Source organism: Triticum aestivum, chromosome 3A, assembly GCF_018294505.1.
Source record: "Triticum aestivum cultivar Chinese Spring chromosome 3A, IWGSC CS RefSeq v2.1, whole genome shotgun sequence".
NCBI lineage: Eukaryota > Viridiplantae > Streptophyta > Magnoliopsida > Poales > Poaceae > Triticum > Triticum aestivum.
Genome location: NC_057800.1, coordinates 20,152,152 through 20,172,130, shown reverse-complemented (window position 1 = coordinate 20,172,130; position 19,979 = coordinate 20,152,152). Strand labels below are relative to the sequence as shown.

The window sequence follows — 19,979 nt, the reverse complement described above, 5'->3', positions numbered from 1 at the left end:
TATCGTCGGTGAGCGTGTGGAGATGTGTCTCCGACGAATCTGTTCTTAGTGGATTTGCTCGAATTTGTCCTTGGTGAATTTGCTTGGATCTGGTCGTAGTTCGTCGACGTTCGCGTGTTTTCAGGTTGGATCCTTCAGATATACACCACTCTTCATCCGTGGCGGTTGCTGTTCTATTGCGCTAGTCCTATGATGCCTTCGCACGACGACTTTCCGGCTATCTACTACAACAAGTTTTGCTCGATTCCGGCGAGGGAAGCGACAATGATGGTGATGCTTCGGTGTTTGTGGTCGTCATTAGGTGGCCTGCGAATCTGGATATATTTTTTATTATTTATGGCGTTTGTTGTACTGACATGATTGAAGATGAATAGATAAAAAAATTCACAGAAGAAAATGTAGAAGAGGAACCATTTTTTCCTTAGTAATTTTCCACACAGTAAACAAACGACCGTGACTCGCAAAAAAGAAAAATTCCCCACATGCATTAAAGACGATGCCGCCATGATAGTTACTACATGAAGTTGGCCGACATCATGGATGGATGAGAGCATGGAGAGGTAGTATCTCTTGGGGCGTGCCCATGGTCAAAGCCTCAAAGGGGAAGATTGATAATCCACGCTCTGCGTCACCGATGACGAGTGTGCTCTCCGCTAGCAAAACCATATTTATAAGAACTCAACCTCGGCGATCACAAACTCGCAAAGTCAGTCGCAAAGCCCGTCGCAAACTCGCAATCTCGCAAACAAGCTCATGGCCACCTCGGCGATCACATCCCCTCCGGCTCCGGCAGCAACGCTGCCCCTGGCGGGCCGCGTGGCCATCGTCACCGGCGCGTCGGGCGGCATCGGGCGCGGCATCGCGACCCACCTGTCGTCCCTCGGCGCCAGCCTGGTCCTCGGGTACGCCTCCAGCTCTCAGCAGGCCGACGCGCTGGCCGCTGAGCTCCCGCGCGCCGTGGCGATCAAGGCCGACGTCTCCGACGAGGCGGGCGTCCGGTCCCTCTTTGACGCCGCAGAGACCGCCTTCGGCGGCCCGGCGCACATCCTGGTGGCCTGCGCGGGCCTGGGCATCGGGACGTACCCGTCGCTCGCCAACACCGCCACGGCGGACTTCGACAACGTGTTCGCGGTGAACACCCGGGGCGCGTTTCTGTGCCTCCGCGAGGCGGCGAACCGGCTGCGGCGCGGGGGCGGGGGCCGGATCGTGGCTGTGTCCTCGACGCTGGCGGTGACGCTGCTCCCTGGCTACGGGGCGTACACAGCGTCCAAGGCGGCCGTGGAGGCGATGGTGCGGGTGGCCGCGAAGGAGCTCGGGTCGGCGCGGGTGACGGTGAACTGCGTGGCGCCGGGGCCCGTGGCGACGGAGCTCTTCTTCGACGGGAAGAGCGAGGAGGCGGTGGAGAGGTTCAGGGCTGGGCACCCGATGGGGCGGCTTGGGGAGGTGGGCGACATCGCGCCGGCGGTCGGGTTCCTCTGCACTGACGCGGCCGAGTGGGTGAACGGCCAGGTCATTCGGGTCAACGGCGGCATTGCTTAATTACCGTGGCTGTTCGCCGCTGTCTTTCTGTTTCTCCTGTGTGGAACGGATGCCTCCGTTTTCTTAAACTAGATGATACTCCGCGCATTGCTGCAAAAATTTGTATGTGGATTTTCAACGTAACATCGACATCTTAAAGAAGAACACAATTTCAATCCATAAAATGGTAGATTATTTATATAGGAAATGATTGAAATTTCTTGTTGGTACAAATATGTAACATATGATAAAGTCGTAGCAGTTTGTAGCATGAACCATATAGCGTTTGATAAAACTATAGCAACTTGTAGCATGTACTATGTTCTTACTCGATATATATGTTGTTGTCTGTAGGTGTGTGTTCTTCAATTACTATGACCTGGATATATGGTATCCCATTCTTTTCATACTCGACAATGTATCCCATGGAAGATAATGATGGTTATCACACGGTTGGTTAGCGATGTGTTGAGGCTTGGACTCCAGTTTGAAAGTTATAAACGCCGGGTCTTTTGTGCCCTTCATCTTTGCAATTGCGCCTGTGTATTTCTTCTGAGCTTCTCTTATTGAAATGGCGGTAGAACTTGGCAAATTACTTTTTGCAGAATGAGGTGGCGTCCTTGAGAAGATAGGAGTATGTTGTCAATCAGGGTAATAAGTGGAATGAAAATATATAGCAAACTAATTTCAATAGGAGTACTAGTGGCTTTGGTTGTCCATTTGTACTGCCTGCCACCCCGTGGTTGAAAAGATAAGTGGTAAGCTGAAAATGCAACGGGATGATGTTAATATAGATGTGTGTGTTATAATAGTAGGAAGTACTAATATTGAGAGATGACAACATAAGATTCGACATTTGAGACAGTTCTTGAGAGGTTGGGTCAGAAATGAGAGTGGTATTTACAAACAAGAAAAAGAACGACTGACTCAATTAATTGAAGCGCTTGATTTAAAAGCTGAAAGTAACCTCCTTACGGTTCATGAGCAAAGCTCCATGTCCGAAGCTGAGCAAGGCTTACGGGCTCTTCTAAGGGAAGAGGAGCTCAAATGGGCACTGTGTGCTAAAGTGCTTAAGGTTGTCCAAGGGGATGACAATACACAATTCTTCCATATGATTGCAAATGGTAAACATAGGAAGAAGAAAATCATACAGCTAGAACAGGACGAGGGGACAATAGTAGGACATGAGAATCTGAAAGCATATATATCTAACTACTATAAACAACTCTTTGGACATCCGGAAGCAAGTACGGTGACCCTAGATGAATCTGTCTGTGGAGATATTCCTCAGCTCCAGGTAGAGGAGAATGATATTCTCTCTGCTCCATTTACCGAGAAGGAGGTTTTCGATGCTATTTACCAAATGAAACCAAATAAAGCACCAGGGCCAGATGGGTTTCCTGCTAAATTCTATAAGAAATGTTGGCATATTATTAAGGATGATCTTATGCCTATGTTTCATGATTTCTTTAACGGTCATCTAGAGCTGTTTCATTTGAACTTTGGCATGATTACGTTGTTACCAAATAAAGAAGAAGCGGTTCAGATCGAACAATTCAGGCTCATATGTCTTCTTAATGTGAGTTTCAAAATATTCACAAAGGTGGGTACCAATAGATTGACACAACTTGCTCATTCTGTGGTACAACCTAGTCAGACAGCGTTCATGCCAGGGCGACACATACTGGAAGGAGTGGTCGTATTGCATGAAACGCTTCACGAAATCCATTCGAAGAAGCTAGATGGGGCTATCTTCAAAGTGGATTTTGAGAAGGCATATGACAAAGTTAAATGGCCCCTCTTTTTCTTCTTCTTCTTCTTCTTCTTCTTCTTCTTCTTCTTCTTCTTCTTCTTCTTCTTCTTCTTCTTCTTCTTCTTCTTCCTCTTCCTCTTCTTCTTCTTCTTCTTCCTCTTCCTCTTCCTCTTCTTCCTCTTCCTCTTCCTCTTCTTCCTCTTCTTCCTCTTCTTCCTCTTCTTCTTCTTCTTCTTCTTCTTCTTCTTCTTCTTCTTCTTCTTCTTCTTCTTCTTCTTCTTCTTCTTCTTCAGAACAGCTCCGCCGGAGCCCCAGAACTATTCCGCCAAGGTTCCGCATCGTGGCGGCGGAGTTTCGTCCCGTGAGCTAGCTTATGATTTTTTTTCTCGACAAAAGACCTCGTATAGCCAAAAATGGGCATTAGAGGGCTGCCAGGGGGCCCACGAGGCAGGGGGCGCTCCCAGGGGGTAGGGCGCATCCCCTACCCTCGTGGACGATGGTTGGCCCCCCTCTGGTACTTCTTTCGCCCAATACTTTTATATATTCTAAAACATGCTCCCGTGAAGTTTCAGGACTTTTGGAGTTGTGCAAATTAGGTCTCTAATATTTGCTCCACTTCCAGCCCAGAATTCCAGCTATCGACATTCCCCCTCTTTATGTAAACCTTGTAAAATAAGAGAGAATAGGCATAAATATTGTGACATAATGTGTAATAATAGCCAATAATGCAATAAATATCGATATAAGAGCATGATGCAAAATGGACGTATTAACTCCCCCAAGGTTAGACCTCGCTTGTCCTCAAGCGAAATCCGAAAACGAAAAATATGTCCACATGATTAGAGATAGAGGTGTCGATAAAAATAAAATACGGACATGAGGGCATCATGATCATTTTTAGAATAGCAACATATATATATATATATATATATATATATATATATATATATATATATATATATATATATATTGTCAGAAACTTCATATGATCTTTTATGCTAAACTAACAATCTAATCACAATTTCAAGTATGAATCAGAAACTTCATTGGGAACTAATAAACTATAATCTCAGTCATTGAAGCAATTGCAATTTATCATAACATAGGAAAGAGTCAATAAGAGCTTTTCAGTAAGTCCACATACTCAACCATCATTTAGTCTTTCACAATTGCTAACACTCACGCAATATTTATGGTTATGAAGTTTTAGTCGGACACAGAGAAAGATAGGGGCTTATAGTTTTGTCTCCCAACCTTTTACCTCAAGGATAATGTCAACAATAATAGTTCATGAAAACTCACATCCAATTAGCTATATATATATCTGAATCTTTCCAACACATTGTGCTTTGCAAATGATAAAATGTAAAAAGGAAAGGTGAAGATCACCATGACTCTTGCATGAAGTATAAGACAAGAATAAAAGATAGGCCCTTCGCAGAGGGAAGCAGAGGTTGTCATGTGCTTTTATGGTTGGATGCACAAAATTTTAATGTGAAAAAATGTCACTTTATATTTCCACTTGTGATATGGACCTTTATTGTGCAGTCCGCCGCTTTTATTTCTTCCACATCACAAGATCATATAAAGATTATTTTCTCCGCACTAATAAATCATACATATTTAGAGAGCAATTTTTATTGTTTGCAACGATGACAACTTACTTGAAGGATCTTACTCAATCCATAGGTAGATATGGTGGACTCTCATGGAAAAACTAGGTTTAAGGATATTTGGAAGCACAAGTAGTATGTCTACTTGGTGCATAGAATTTGGCTAGCATGAGAGGGAAAGACAAGCTCAACATGTTGGATGATCCATGACAATATAATTTATTTCAGATGTAAGAAAACATAACCTATACGTTGTCTTCCTTGTCCAAACTAAACTCTTTATCATGTCATATTTTAATGAGTGCTCACAATCATAAAAGATGTCCAAGATAGTATATTTATATGTGAAAATCTCTCTTTCTTTATTACTTTCTATTAATTGCAACGATGACCAAAACTATGTTTGTCAACTCTCAACAACTTTTATTCATCATACTCTTTATATGTGAAGTCATTACTCTCCATAAGATCCATATGATCTCTTTATTTCTTTTTATTCTTTCTCTTTTATTTTTATTCCCTCAAGATCAGAGCAAAATCATCAAGCCCTTGACTCAACACTAATCTTTATTATATATGGCTCACGGACTCGATTACATAGAAGGATCATAAAGCAAAACTAAAGAACTAGATCATACTAAAATTTTATTCTACTAGATCAAGATATTACCCAAAAGGATCAAACTAAGAAAAAAGGTAAAGATAAAAGTGTGATGGTGATACGATACCGGGGCACTCCCCCAAGCTTGGCAGTTGCCAAGGGGTGTGCCCATACCCATGTGTTTATGTCTCCTTCCTCGGAGGTGGCGATGATGGAGTTGTTGATGATGTGGGCTTGTCGTCCATCTTCCAAGGCATAGGCTCACCATCATAGAAGGATGATCGAGTCTCCGGGATCCTCAAATCTGCAGTCAAACTCATCCTTTTGAATCTATATTCTTACTCACAGTTTTGGTTTTGCGGGTCATAGATCTGGGCTTGGAGGCGCTCGATTTTCTCGTGAAGCTTGAAGATGGCCTCCCCAATGTTCTTGTCATCCAGCTTGTGGTTGTTGGTGAACTCCATGATCATTATATGATTGGAGTCGAGTCCATGTTCCACCATCTTCTGGCACTTGAAAACTTGTTGCTCCATTGTCTCAAGCCTTGTCTCCACGCTTCCGGTCCTCCTTGGTCCCTCAACATCACGGATGTGCAGCATCCCCTCACGCATCTCAATGGTTTGAGGGTGTTGCAGCACCTCCGCGAGGTAAGGGTTGATGACCTTCTCGAAGAACTTGTCCTTGGGGGCACTTGAAGACGCCATGGAAATATAGATCTGTCAGAAAAACAGCTCGAAACAAAGACAAAATATATTTGTGTGGTACGGTGGTCAAAACCTTCAGGAGATTATATAATGATTTTTTACCGACCAAAAGAAGTATCGTGCAAGAAAACGGAGTCCGGAGGGCACACGAGGTGCCCACGAGGCAGGGGGCGCGCCCAGGGGTGTAGGGCGCCCCCTCCACCCTCATGGAAGCCTCGTGTACTTTCCGGATTGCTTCTTATTTTCCTATTTTTTTTAAAATATTCCAAAACGGAGAAAAATTGCCATTAGAACTGTTTTGGAGTCGGTTTACTTACCGTACCACGTACCTATTCCTTTTCGGAGTCTGAAACGTTCTGGAAAGTGTCCCTTATGTATTCCTCTAGGGTTACGGTTTCAATAACATTAGTTTCAACATTTATAGGATTACCTGAGATATAATGTTTGATTCTTTGACTGTTCACCACCCTTGGATTTGTGCCTTCGAAGTTGTTGATTTTTATAGCACCGGAACGATAGATCTCTTCGATGACGTAAGGACCTTCCCATTTAGAGAGGAGTTTGCCTGCAAAAAAAATCTTAAACGAGAGTTGTATAACAATGTATAGTTACCTACATTAAACTCACGTTTTTGTATCCTTTTATCATGCCATCTTTTTATCCTTTTCTTTAAATAGTTTGGCATTCTCGTAGGCCTGGGTTCTCCATTCATCAAGTGAGCTATTGTCAAAAAGCCTCTTCTCACCGGCAAGTTTGAAGTCATAGTTGAGCTCTTTAATGGCCCAATATGCCTTATGTTCCAGTTCAAGAGGTAAGTGACATGCTTTACCATAAACCATTTTATACGGAGACATACCCATAGGATTTGTGTATGCAGTTCTATAAGCCCATAATGCATCATCAAGTTTCTTGGACCAATTCTTTCTAGATCTATTAACAGTCTTTTGCAAAATTAATTTAAACTCTCTATTACTTAATTCTACTTGACCACTAGACTGTGGATGACATGGAGATGCAATTCTATGATTAACATCATACTTAGCAAGCACTTTACAAAAAGCACCATGAATAAAATGTGAACCACCATCGGTCATTAAGTATCTAGGGACTCCAAACCTCGGAACAATAACTTCTTTAAGCATCTTAATAGAGGTGTTATGATAAGCACTACTAGTTGGAATAGCTTCTACCTACTTAGTAACGTAATCAACAGCAACTAAAATATGTGTATACCCATTAGAGGAAGGAAAAGGTCCCATATAATCAAAGCCCCAAACATCAAATGGTTCAATAACAAGTGAATAATTCATAGGCATTTCTTGACGTCTACTAATATTACCAATTCTTTGACATTCATCACAAGACAAAACAAACTTACGGGCATCCTTGAAGATAGTAGGCCAATAAAAACCGGATTGCAATACCTTATGTGCAGTTCTGTCTCCAGCATGGTGTCCCCCATAAGCCTCGGAGTGACACTTGCGTAGGATTTGTTCCTGTTCATGCTCAGGTACACAACGTCTAATAACATCGTCTACTCCTTCTTTATAAAGATGTGGGTCATCCCAAAAGTAATGTTTAAATCATAGAAGAACTTTTTCTTTTGCTGATATGTGAAAATAAGTGGTATAAATTTAGCAACAATATAATTAGCATAATCAGCATACCATGAAGCAGTACGAGAGGCATTTGTGACAGCTAATTGTTCATTAGGAAAGCTATCATCAATAGGTAGTGGGTCATCAAGAACATTCTCTAACCTAGGCAAGTTGTCTGGAACGGGGTTCTCAGCTCCCTTTCTATCAATAATATGCAAATCAAATTCTTGTAGCAAGAGAACCCATCTAATAAATCTAGGCTTAGCATCTTTCTTTTCCATAAGATATTTAATAGCAGCATGATCAGTGTGAACAGTTACTTTAGAATCAACTATATAAGGTCTGAACTTATCACAAGCGAACACAACTGCTAAAAATTTGTTTTCAGTAGTAGCATAGTTTCTCTGGGCACTATCTAGAGTGAAAAGAAGTTTCGTATATGGAGAAATTATCCATGAAAACCTCAACAATCTTTTCACAGAAGTCAGAGAATATAGCAGTCATACATCTTTGAAAAGTAGCAGGTGCATTGCATAAACCGAAAGGCATACGTCTATAAGCAAAGGTACCGAAAGGGCAAGTGAAAGTTGTCTTTTCTTGATCCCCTTTTGACACATGTATTTGAGAGAAACCAGAATAACCATCTAGAAAGCAAAAATGTGTGTGTTTGGATAATGTTTCTAGCATTTGATCAATAGAAGTTAAAGGGTAATAATCCTTTTTAGTAGCTTTATTTAATTTTCAGAAACCAATTACCATTCTATAACCTATAACAATTCTTTGTGGGGTCAATTCATCTTTATCATTAGGAAGAACAGTAATACCTTCCTTCTTAGGGACACAATGGACAGGACTTACCCACTGACTATCGGCAACGGGATAAATTATACCTGCCTCCAAAAGCTTTAGTATTTCTTTTCTTACCACTTCTTTCATCTTAGGATTTAACCATCGTTGGTGATCAACAACCGATTTCACGTCTTTCTTCAATTTTATTTTGTGCTGGCATAGAGTGGGACTAATGCCCTTAAGATCATCAAAAGTATATCCAATAGCAGCACGGTGCTTCTTCAGAGTTTTCAATAATTTCTTTCCTTCATGCTCTGAAAGGTTAGCACTAATAATAACAGGATATATCTCTTTCTCATCAAGATAAGCGTATTTAAGAGTATCAGGCAAATGTTTAAGGTCAAACACGGGTCACCCTTGTGTGGAGGAGGATCCCCTAGGATTTCAACAGGCAAGTTGTGTTTCAAAATAGGTCCCTGTTTAAAGAATACTTCATGTATTTCCCTTCTTTCATTCATAAACATATCATTGTCATGGTCTAGCAAATATTGTTCTAAAGGATCAGTAGGAGGCACGGCAATAGAAGCAAGACCAATAATTTAATCTTTACTAGGCAATTATTTATCATGGGGTTGTGTGCGAAACTTAGCAAAATTAAACGCATGAGACATATGCCCTAAACCAACAGAAACAATATCCTTATTGCAGTCTATCTTAGCATTAACAGTATTCAAGAAGGGTCTACCAAATATAATGAGACAAAAGTTATCTTGTGGGGAACCAAGAACAAGAAAATCAGCAGGATATTTAACTTTCCCACACAAGACTTCAACATCTCTAACAACCCCAACCGGTGAAATAATGTCTCTATTGGCAAGTTTAATAGTAACATCAATCTCTTCTATCTCAGCAGGTGCAATATCATGCATAATTTCTTTATATAAGGAATGAGGCTGCTTGCTAGCCACTTACCCTGGGGCTGGTTAGCGATGCTGAGTGAATGTATTGTGCTCTAGTGGTTGAACTAGTTAGTCAACCTCCTTGCTACTGCAGTATTAATTTTGTCCAGTGACTGGGATCTATTTTTCTTGGCCATGGTTGACTGTTTCATTGATGAGACTCTTTTGATTTTGTTGGTTGATATGTTTAGATAGTACACCCTTCCTATCCACCGCTGGAGCTGCTTCTTGTAACCATGCTTTTCTTTTTACCTTTTTGGTTTGTTCAATTTCTTATTAGACTAGACTGGTGAGAGTTTATGCCAGCAAAATAATGCAGGTTACACTTTTGTCGATTCGGTGTTTGGATATATGGTTGTTGTCTTTCGGCCACCAGTGTTGTTATTGTGATCACTTTTGTCGATGACACTATTTGTGCTTTGCAAGATTTTGTGGCCACTATGTTGTGCTGCTACCTATGCATGACTATATAGGATTCTGTTCTGCCTACATGAATATACTTTAATCAGGACAATGTCCATGACTATAGTTGAATCCCACGTGCTTGTGTTTTACCCCTGCATGATGGACCGTTAGTGGATGCAGATATTTTGCCATTTCGTGATGCTTGCAGGGTTTTTTCCTTCTGCCGCTTCACAACTTTTCGGGTCGTGTTGTTGATCTGCACTATATACATTGGGCTCTGTTTTGGATATGATCTTGGGATCCATTGCATTTTTCCTACTTGAGATGGAACTTTGTTGTTCAGTTTTATTATTAGATTACAGGTTGATGTAGTAGATGTAGATGCTTTGCCATTTCCTGATGCTTGTATGTCTTCTTTTTCTAGCCGCTTCACTGATTTTAATGTCACAGTGATGATTTCTCTGGCTTTATTATAAGTAATAAATTCACTTGTAATGTTGGAATACTTTTCATAACTACTGGCAAACCAGAATAGTATGCGAATTATTCACCACATAATTGTCACACAACTGGTTTGAACTATAATACTTACATTTTGATTCTTGGGTGTAGATGATGGACATGATTTCTGTCGTTGAAGAGCGGGCTGGCCACTGGGGAACTTGTTGATATGCTCAAGGAGTTAGAGAGTTTTGACTTGCAATGCAAGGCACAGGATGTAGGTCCAGAGCAGGTACCTCCTATAGGTGCAATGTTTACATCAGACGACGCCTCTGCTGCTTCTCCCTGAGCTCCCTCCTCTGCCTCCTCCAGTGACCACTTCCGTAGATAAGCCACTTGGTCGGTCCCTCTTCTCCGCTTTTCCCTTCTTCTCTGTGTACCCATTGCCATCCATTCATTGTCTTAGAGTTCTGGTTGTTACAAGGAACTCACCTCAAATGAGTATATATATGAGTCTATATATGCTTCAAATCGTTCTGTTGTGATCTTAAATTTCTCCCATCAAAGAAAATAAATATGCCTGTGATCTGTATATGATAGCACCATGACTAAATTTCTTTTTTCCTTTGCTTCAAATTCCACAATGTGCACATTAATTGTTCTGCTTGCTTCTAGGTTAGCACCAAAGCTTTGTTTTCATAATCCTAAAGTAGGCTGATATCCTGGTCCATTTCTGATATGCTCTTACCACATGGAGCAATCATCCCCTTTATGAAATATGACTTCACCATGCTATTGTTTCATCCTATCATTCCTGTTGAAACTTCTCTTTTACGGCCATTACTTATATTTATTGAGTATATGTTTGAAAGAGCTTTTCTATAGGTTCATCTCTTCTGTGCTTCTGCTAAAGTTTCTTATCATATATGGAAGAAAAAAGTTTGGTCTTACAATGTTGTCTTGCTTGTTAATCAGGTACCAATACCTGGGACCGGTTCAAGGTGCGGGTGCATGAGAGGTTGATCGACTTCATCAATTCCCTGGATGATGTCAAGCAAATCACCTCCACCGCCATCGATAGGTCAAGGTGACCATCAGTGACCTGTAGTCACCTTAAAGGGAGCCAAGGGCAAGCAACTGTGGGCAGACGACCCAGTGAGGATGCCAACCAAGGTGCTCAACATCACCACCAGGAAGGCTGTTTATGGCAAAGGTGACCTCTCCTACCTCTATGTTGGATCTCATTCACTTGGTTGTTTTGTATCATACCTGCTCCTGCTCTTCCAATATTGCTAGTATAGTTATTTTTGGTTACCCCTATGCGTCAGTTCCTCATGGCATCGAAATCATTGTGTTGTACTGCTCGGTGATCAATTGTTGCTTGCTGGCCACTTAACATGGGGCTGGTTAGCAATGCCGAGTGAACATATTGTCTCCAGTGGTTGGGCTGTGCTGATGGTGTGTGATGCATACACTTGAGCTTCTCGTGATAATTCTGGTATAATAGTTAGTGGATTTAGCCCTCAAGTTTAATCCTGTGATTTTCCTTTTGCCATTGTAGTTGGGTGATGTGCTGCACGCGCTGGAGTGTTTCCCTTGTCGATTGGCTGGGCAATGTGTGTCTGTCGGTTGTAGTTGGTCTTGGTTGATCTTCAGGCCAGTGGTTGGACTGTTTTGACTGTGTGATTTTATCTACTAGCAATGACATGGTTGTTCGATTTCTATGGCTCTTAGGTACCAATCAGTGCATTTCCTGATATTCTACTGTTCCTTTGGTCATTTTCACTGTTGCTTGATCATCTATTGTTGTTGGATTATTTAAACCCTCTTGATTTGGAAATGTGGACATGTTATTCCGTAAGTGCTCCAAAACAGAACACACATATATTACACTTTTCATACACTAGACATTGCTTGTGTGGAATAAGAAGAATCGGCATAGTTTCTTAGCTTTTAGTTTGTTTGCCATACAAACTAACATGTGTTGACAGTTCTTTTGTTTGCTTTGCCCAGACGAAGAGTTGCTAGCTGTGAAAGGCAAAGAGAAGATGGTCCTCCTCTGGACTTATTTAAGCTTAGCTTTGGTGGCCAGGTCAGTGTGGGAAGGGAAAGGTTTTCGGACTCAAGGCAGAGGTCTCGCCAAGAGCAACTAGGTTGTTGTCCACAAGACGGGACATGGGACCTGGATGGAGCTGCGCATGACAATGAGTGGTTTCCTGGTGTATGTAGTGGGTTGGCTATTGTGTTAGGCCTGTATATATAGTCGTCGACTATAGTTAAGTAGTTGGTGAATGGCGGAGTTGTTGTAGCGGCATACACTAGTGTTTTCCTTGCATGTGAAATACAAAATGGACATCATAGTACCCTTGTGCCCTTCCATTTCTTTCCACCTGTTATGCTGCCAAAATTTTGAGCAAAAATTCTCCCGACTTGTTCAAATTTTGTCTTTGTTTGTGGCAAAATAAAAGATCTAGGGTGCTCACTGCAAAAAATTTGTCCAGGTTTGCAACAAAACATGAATTCGAGGGTGCTCACTTCACATTTTGCCCTCTTCGACCGCATCACGATCTTCTGATACAAAATGAAAATAATAAAGTAAATCTCTCTGATCTTCGTAATGCTAGACCAAAATTGCCCCCAGCTCGGTGTGAGACCCAAAAATGCATCTATTTTAAACATGTGTTGTCAATTCTTTTGCTCCGTATGTGGTCCACCTAGTAGAATCTCTACAAAAACTGACTTATATTTAGAAACGGAGCGAGTATTTCTTTTTGAGCTTTGACTCTGCTCACGAGATGATTTTGAGCACTAAATTCATCTTTTTAACGACATGTATCTCCAGGATCAGTATCCCAGCTCGTCGATTTCTGCATGCGGAGTACTTCAGTACATATATTTTCTCATTATAAGATAAATCGTGATAGCTGCATAGTGGATTAAAGTTACAAGTTTTGGTGTTCCTTTTCTCTGAACGTGGAAACTCTGTGACTCTGTAGTTGGTTTTTGTTCGATGAATTGCTGTTAGAGCGTAGCTGGTGCGGCTTCGAACTGTGTTCCCATAATGATTGTGTGTGTGTGAGTGGAATCGAGAGTTAGCTCAAGTCTATCGTAAGATTTCTATGCTTGCCGTTTCTGAATACTGAATTAAATTTCGGTTGTCGCGTTGATGTATTGTAGCATATCACTACAATATATTCCCTCGATCCTAAATACAAGACTTTGTAGAGATTCCACTATGAACCAGATTCAGATGTATATAGATGCATTTAAGTGTAAATTCATTCATTTTGCTTCGTATGTGGTCCACCTAGTGTGGTTCACCTAGTAGAATCTCTAAAAAAACTGACTTATATTTAGGAACGGAGGGAGTATTTCTTTTTGAGCTTTGACTCTGCTCACGAGATGATTTTGAGCACTAAATTCATCATTTTAACGACATGTATCTCCAGGATCAGTATCCCAGCTTGTAGATTTCTGAATGCGGAGTACTTCAGTACTTATATTTTCTCATTATAAAATAAATCATGAAAGTCCTCATATGTTCTGTTGCCCCGGAGATCTTTAAGCTGGCCCGTTTCAAGAAAATTACGGCCAAGAAGGTGTTGACGAATGATCGCTGGATGCAAGGTTTGCAAAGGATGAGCAATGAGGATCAGCTAACGCAATTTGTCACGCTATGTGAGGACCTAACTGATGCTAAGGACACGACCAACTGGTCACTAACGGCCAATGCCAGTTACTCTGCGTGCTCTGCTTATGGAATTGATCGGATGGATGCATTAGAGTAGGTAGTAGTTGTTAGAAATCAACCATTCTGGTATTGATGGTATAGGAGTATAGGAGGCAAAGCACGCATGTTGTATTTCTACTCTCATATGTGATATCTCAGTTACAATACCCCTTTATATCTCTTCCTTGCCAATATCCAATGTCGTCAGCCCTCGCACTGGCTAAACACTAGGTAAACTAGCCCGGTCTCTGCCTCTTCCAAAATACAACAGTGGAGAGTCTCAATATAAGTGAAAGCAGTAGAAGGCGTATTTTCATCATACATCTTTAAGAGAGGAAGACACGGAACCGGCTGGGCGGGCTCGACCAAGACATTCAAAACCTAGCTAGCATTGCAGGTTGTGGAGCTAAGCATGGGACCAACCTCCGAAGTTGGCAATCTTTAATTACTCTGTTAGCATCATCAACCAGGGTGTTGCCTGGTTTAATATCTCGATGAACAATTTTTCGGATGTGTAAATAGGCAATAGCTGATAGCGTCTGTTTAACCACCAGATTGGATTATGAAATTAGAGGCAGCTTTTGGAACAAACTTGTCTCTGGTCAGTGTCCCGTCACTGTCTCGTCAGTGATGAGCCAGCCTTCAAGAAATCCCGAGTCCATAAATTCAAGCAGAATCCTAATATTCCCTTCAAACTGATATGATACCCAGTGAGGTTTGGGTGCTTCACGGTCTGCAATATGGATATTTTAGATCATTAGGGGGCAAAGCCCCCCCCCCCCCCCCCCCCCCCCCTCCAGGAATTCCATTATATTCTTTTCCTTGATCTCTTCTATATGTTCTGAATCTGGATTTGTAGCATTGCATGTACTTTGTTCCAAAACCCCATTTGAATTGCCAATGATGCAATGCCCAACATTTGGAGGTACGGATGCTCAAGCTACACTGCTCCTCGAGTGCCTAAGACTTCTCGATCATCGGTGAGGAGAATTGCTTAGGATCGCGTGGAAATTAGTCCTACATACCCTCCTGAAGCTATAGTGTAGGATCTCCTATTGTTGTAGCTTTGAACTGGGTGTGGTCTTTTGCTGCCTTTGGCGGTTGTAATAAGTAGGGCTGTTGCAATTAGCTTTAAACTACAAGCCGTGTCCTTTGAACTGTAGTAGTCTGAACCGCTGTAGCCTTAGCTTTTTCAATAAAAGGTTGTGGCAGGGGAAACCCATCTCATTTCAAAAAAAAAAGATAAAATAACAACATCTGCAATATCTAGTAGATAAAATATGAAACTATTTTTCATGAATGGATCAAATGATATAAATTTCGTATTGTGAATGCTGATATATTTTCCTAAAAACTCGGTCAAACTTGAACTCGTTTGACTTAAAAAAAATACACCTTATATAAAAGAACGGGGTATATGGAATTTGTACGTTGGCAGGATTTCAGCAAATATCTTCACACATCTCTCTCTTCAGTTCGTCGTCACACATCTTGGATGAAATGGAGTTGCCCGCGCGAAATGGTAACAGTCAATTACGCATGATCTTACTCCCGGTTGCTGGTTCAACAAGAATTGATGGAATCTCATGTCGCAGAGGCAAAGCCAAAGCCATACGTGAGCAGAGTGCAACAATGGCGACGGCGACGCTCCCAGTTACCTGTCCTCTCCACTTTTTCCTCTTCATGTCTAGCATCGTCGTCGCCGCCGGCGTCGCGGCCACGGAGAGAGTCCCAAATCCAAACAACAACACCACCGGCACCACGTCCGCCTGCCCGTTGTACCGCTGCGGCCACGCCGTGGACATCCGGTACCCGTTTTGGATCGACGGCGGGAACGGCACATTGAACGGCTCCCACCACTGTGGGTACCCGAGCCTCCGGCTGGAGTGCCGGCGCGACACGCCGGTCCTGCGGCTCCCGTCGGGCGACTACGCGGTGACGCACATCCTCTACGGCGACCGCACGGTGTCCCTGTTCGACCTGGGCGTCTTCTCCCGGTCCAACACGTGCCCGCTCGTCGGCCGCAACCTCACGCTCCCGGACGGCTCGCCGCTGTCGCTCACGGCCAGGGACGCCAACCTCACCTTCTTCATCCACTGTTCCTTCATCGGCATCCCGGCGCACCAGGTGGCGTGCCTGGAGGGCGACGGCCGGCACCACTCGTACGTCTTCCGGGACGGCGACGACCTCACGCCGTACAGCTACGCCGGGCTGTGCCAGGACGTGGTGGGGATGCCGGTGCTCAGGAGGTCCCTGCTCGGCAGGACGGGGACAGCAGCCAGCGGCCCGCTGGACGCCGTCATACCGGCGCTGAACATGGGGTTCGAGCTGAGCTGGAGGCCGGAGGCGAGCGGGGAGTGCGGCGGCTGCGAGAAATCCGGCGGCCTGTGCGGTCACCGTCGGCAGGCGGCGCGAGACGCATGGACTTTCACGTGCTTTAGAACTGCAACGACTCCTGCTGCATGGGCCACACCCAAATCTTCAGGTACGCAACACTGTTTCGATCGCCTTCAATCAGGAGTGTGGATTTTGTCTGACCCATTACGTGCACAACCCATATCCAGTCCATCCATCTTGCATGCAAGTCAAATCAGCTGTCCTACATGCATGTCAAATCAACAGTGCTTGTACCTCTCTCTTCTCTCTCTCAAACAAACCCATTATTTTATTACCTCTTTGTAAACTTAAATCATTTATACCTTCTAAACCAATATTTCATATTTATTATTTTTTACATATTTGAACTTCTGATGCAAAGACCTTTAGAACAAGACCGATGTTGAATATATTTGAACTAGTTTGAAAATTTTCATCAAGTTCGATAAACTTAGATTGTCTGTGGCTCAAACAAGTTTCATGTACCTCACAAAAATGTTCAGGCAAGCTGTTTATAAAGTTCTTTTGTTTCAAATACATTTTCTAGCAAAGTTCTTTAATATTTCTAACAAAGTGCAAACCCACAGTTTAAAAAGTTCTTCACCTTCTGATTCTGTTTATTTTGCACATTACAATAAAAATGAGAAGTTCTTCACTGTTTTCAGCAAAGTTCGTCAGTAAAAACACTGATAACCTACTAAACAATCATATTTCAGTTTTAGACTTTTAGTTAACAAAAATGTGTTTAAAAACTATCCAAGACTGATCTTGTTCTAAAGATCTTAATGTCAATAGTTCAAATATATTAAAAGTTCCAGAAATAAAATTATGATTATAAAGAAATGAATCATCTAAACTGTGAGAAGAAAATTAGAAGTAATAAAGTTTGAGGAGAGAGGAAGGACACTATATGCATGCATGTGTCAGGTGATGAAAAGGAGAGAAAGAGGGGCATGCACATGCAAATGGTTCAGATCCTATTTTGCTGCTGCGGCTGAGATATGCGCTGCGCGTGCAACTAGTTAGGATTAGCCTTATTCGTTCAATCAGCTGAGATTGTTCTCTGCACCTTTCTGTTACCCTATAGTATTATTGTTTGGCAGTCCCATTTCCCGTACTAAATCATTTTTTTAGAGAGAGAGAGAGAACGATTTTTTTCAAAGTCTGCCACTTTAGTTCAAACTTCAAACTAGCTCTGGTACGCACCCAAAAAAGGTTTTAAAAAGTTAGACCATATGTACTAGTGCAGTAGTGCTGGTGGCCTGAGACAAAGGACACCAACATTAGCCTAAACTCAAAGAAACAAGTTGCTATGAATGTACTCCAAAAATGCTAGACCTACAAAGAAATACATGATTTTACAGGAGGGTGGGCCACCTCCCTCACCTATTGACCAATCAAGTTAACCCTCTTTGTATAATCCTGTAACTTGTTTGTATGTGTAGCATTACTGGAATGTACTCCAGCACCGCCCCGACGTGGGGTGACTGGTAATTTGCGATAGAAAACTACTATGTGGACGGCAGCTAACCGCACAAACTGTGGACGGTGGAATTATTAACGGTGCTATATCCAGTTATTGCTCTATGCATGAACGGTGTGATCTACTGCATCGTCTGAAAATCGTTCAGATCTTGTCGTGTGTGTACCAGCGTCCTTTGCAGTAAACCGTAGCATCAATCACTTTCGACAGCCTCCCTTGTTTTGCCCAAGCATTCGCTTTTACTTTTGGGTGGATATTCAATAGACAACTGCCTCAACTTTCATGTTTTCCGACATGTACTTCATAGCCGGTTGTGACCACTCAGTGTTTAGTGAGAACATATATATTGTGGGTTTGTTGCCAATGATGGCACTACTGAACCATAGCCTTGTTTCTCGCGGGAAATGTTGAGGCCATAGCCAAGAAAAGAACAGCCCTTATAAAAGAAAAGCGAGTGAACCGTTATTAGTTAATTGGATTTAGTCCAACACTAACATTCATCAAACTTTCAACAAACAATCCTCAAAGCACCACTATTACTTATAAGCATTTTAAGAAACAAAAAGGTTAAGCTTTCAATTGTTGCTCCACGAGATCTCTGCCGAAAACACTAAAACTTTCAACTAACTATACAGGCCTTTGAATAAAAACTTAACGAGCTTCGACCAAAAAATAAACATAAGAAATGCAGAAACCCTAGATTGAACACCACCCTTGATCATCCTAACCTCCTCCGGCGATGGCAATGAACCATGGCGGTCGTAGCGATAGACCTGGATCTTGAGGGTGGAGAAGAAAAAGGAACCGACTACTAGCATGCTTGACGAGAGCAGCGGTCATCAAGATATTAAAGTCGGAAGGTGTCTAGATCATGAACGTGCGGAGAAACACGAGAAAGAGACCGAGAACATGGTGAAGACAAAGGCTAGCTCCCTGCTTTATCATCTTCGTTCCTTCACTCGTAGTCAACCATGCCGTGCCGGCGACGGCGGCTGGAACGCCGTGGCGCCGCCCCGTGTGGTGGCGCTCTAGGAGTAGATGGTAGAACCATGCACTGATTTGGTCGGATAGGTCCCACGTCGATGCATGCATGCAGGCGTAACGCGTCTTGTCCGATACGGAGGGGGAGGACTCCTCCTGAGTCAAGTCTACGTACGTATACAGAGGCTTAACTTGCTCTTTCTTTTTTTGACATCGATGCTTAACATGCAAGCATTCGTTTAGAGCATCTCCAACAGGCGTCGGTCGTGCCGCGCGTAAAAAACACATATGCCACGCGCACATCGCCTGGTTTGGCGCGGCGCGCAGCGCTGGCTCCAGTAGCCGCGCTAAAATGCAGCGCGCGCGACTCGCACAAACAACATATGCATTCAGAAACAAAAGCAAAAAAGTCAAAAACAAACAAAAATAAATAGTTCAATTTCGTTTATTACAACTCAAACAAACAGTTAATCGTTCAATACAACAAATAGTGCAATTAAACACAATAAATAGTTCAACAATACAATAACGAACGCACAAATCATGATGCTCTTTGTCGTCCATTCCATGCCCACCACTCCTCAATGAGATCCTTATGAAAATCATTATGCGCTGCAGGACGTCAAATGGCATGATAGGAGGCAACAAAATGGACCACCCTTTCAGCCCTCCGTCGCACTCGCACGGGATATCCCAAGAGCTCATACTGAGAGTAGTCTACATCTTGGCCACGCTCATTCTCGATGATCATGTTGTGCATGATCACACAAGCGTGCATTATGTACCAAAGCATCTTTTGATCCCAAAATCTAGCCGGTCCTCTCACAATAGCAAATTGGGCTTGCAAAATCCCAAAAGCTCTCTCCACATCTTTTCTAGCTGTCGCCTGAGCATTATGGAAATCAAGATTTTTCTTACCTTCTGGCTTTTTCAACGGCTTGACAAAGGTTTGCCACATTGGATAGATGCCATCCGCTAGATAATAGCCATAGTTGTATGTACGGCCATTTGCTACAAACTGCACCGGT

General features: G+C 42.6%; 2 protein-coding genes across 2 annotated transcripts in view; both read left to right on the top strand.

Annotated features, from left to right (window-relative positions):
- Positions 1 to 645: 645 nt before the first annotated feature.
- LOC123059909 (NADPH-dependent aldehyde reductase-like protein, chloroplastic) lies at positions 646 to 1,871 on the top strand. Its single transcript, XM_044482456.1, has one exon. It carries the CDS (start codon positions 754 to 756, stop codon positions 1,537 to 1,539), a length of 786 nt encoding a protein of 261 aa, XP_044338391.1. The 5' UTR covers positions 646 to 753; the 3' UTR covers positions 1,540 to 1,871.
- A 13,796-nt stretch (positions 1,872 to 15,667) lies between these two features.
- Positions 15,668 to 19,979, top strand: part of LOC123059907 (LEAF RUST 10 DISEASE-RESISTANCE LOCUS RECEPTOR-LIKE PROTEIN KINASE-like 1.2) — a 35,264-nt gene continuing 30,952 nt past the window's right edge. Inside the window, exon 1 of the mRNA XM_044482448.1 lies at positions 15,668 to 16,596. Coding sequence (XP_044338383.1) covers positions 15,744 to 16,596 — 853 coding nt within the window. The 5' untranslated portion in view covers positions 15,668 to 15,743. The remainder of the gene's footprint in view (positions 16,597 to 19,979) is intronic.

What these genes read in the sequence shown, in the direction of transcription:
- LOC123059909 (XM_044482456.1), top strand. Translation starts at nt 754, where the DNA reads ATGGCCACCTCGGCGATCACATCCCCTCCGGCTCCGGCAGCAACGCTG.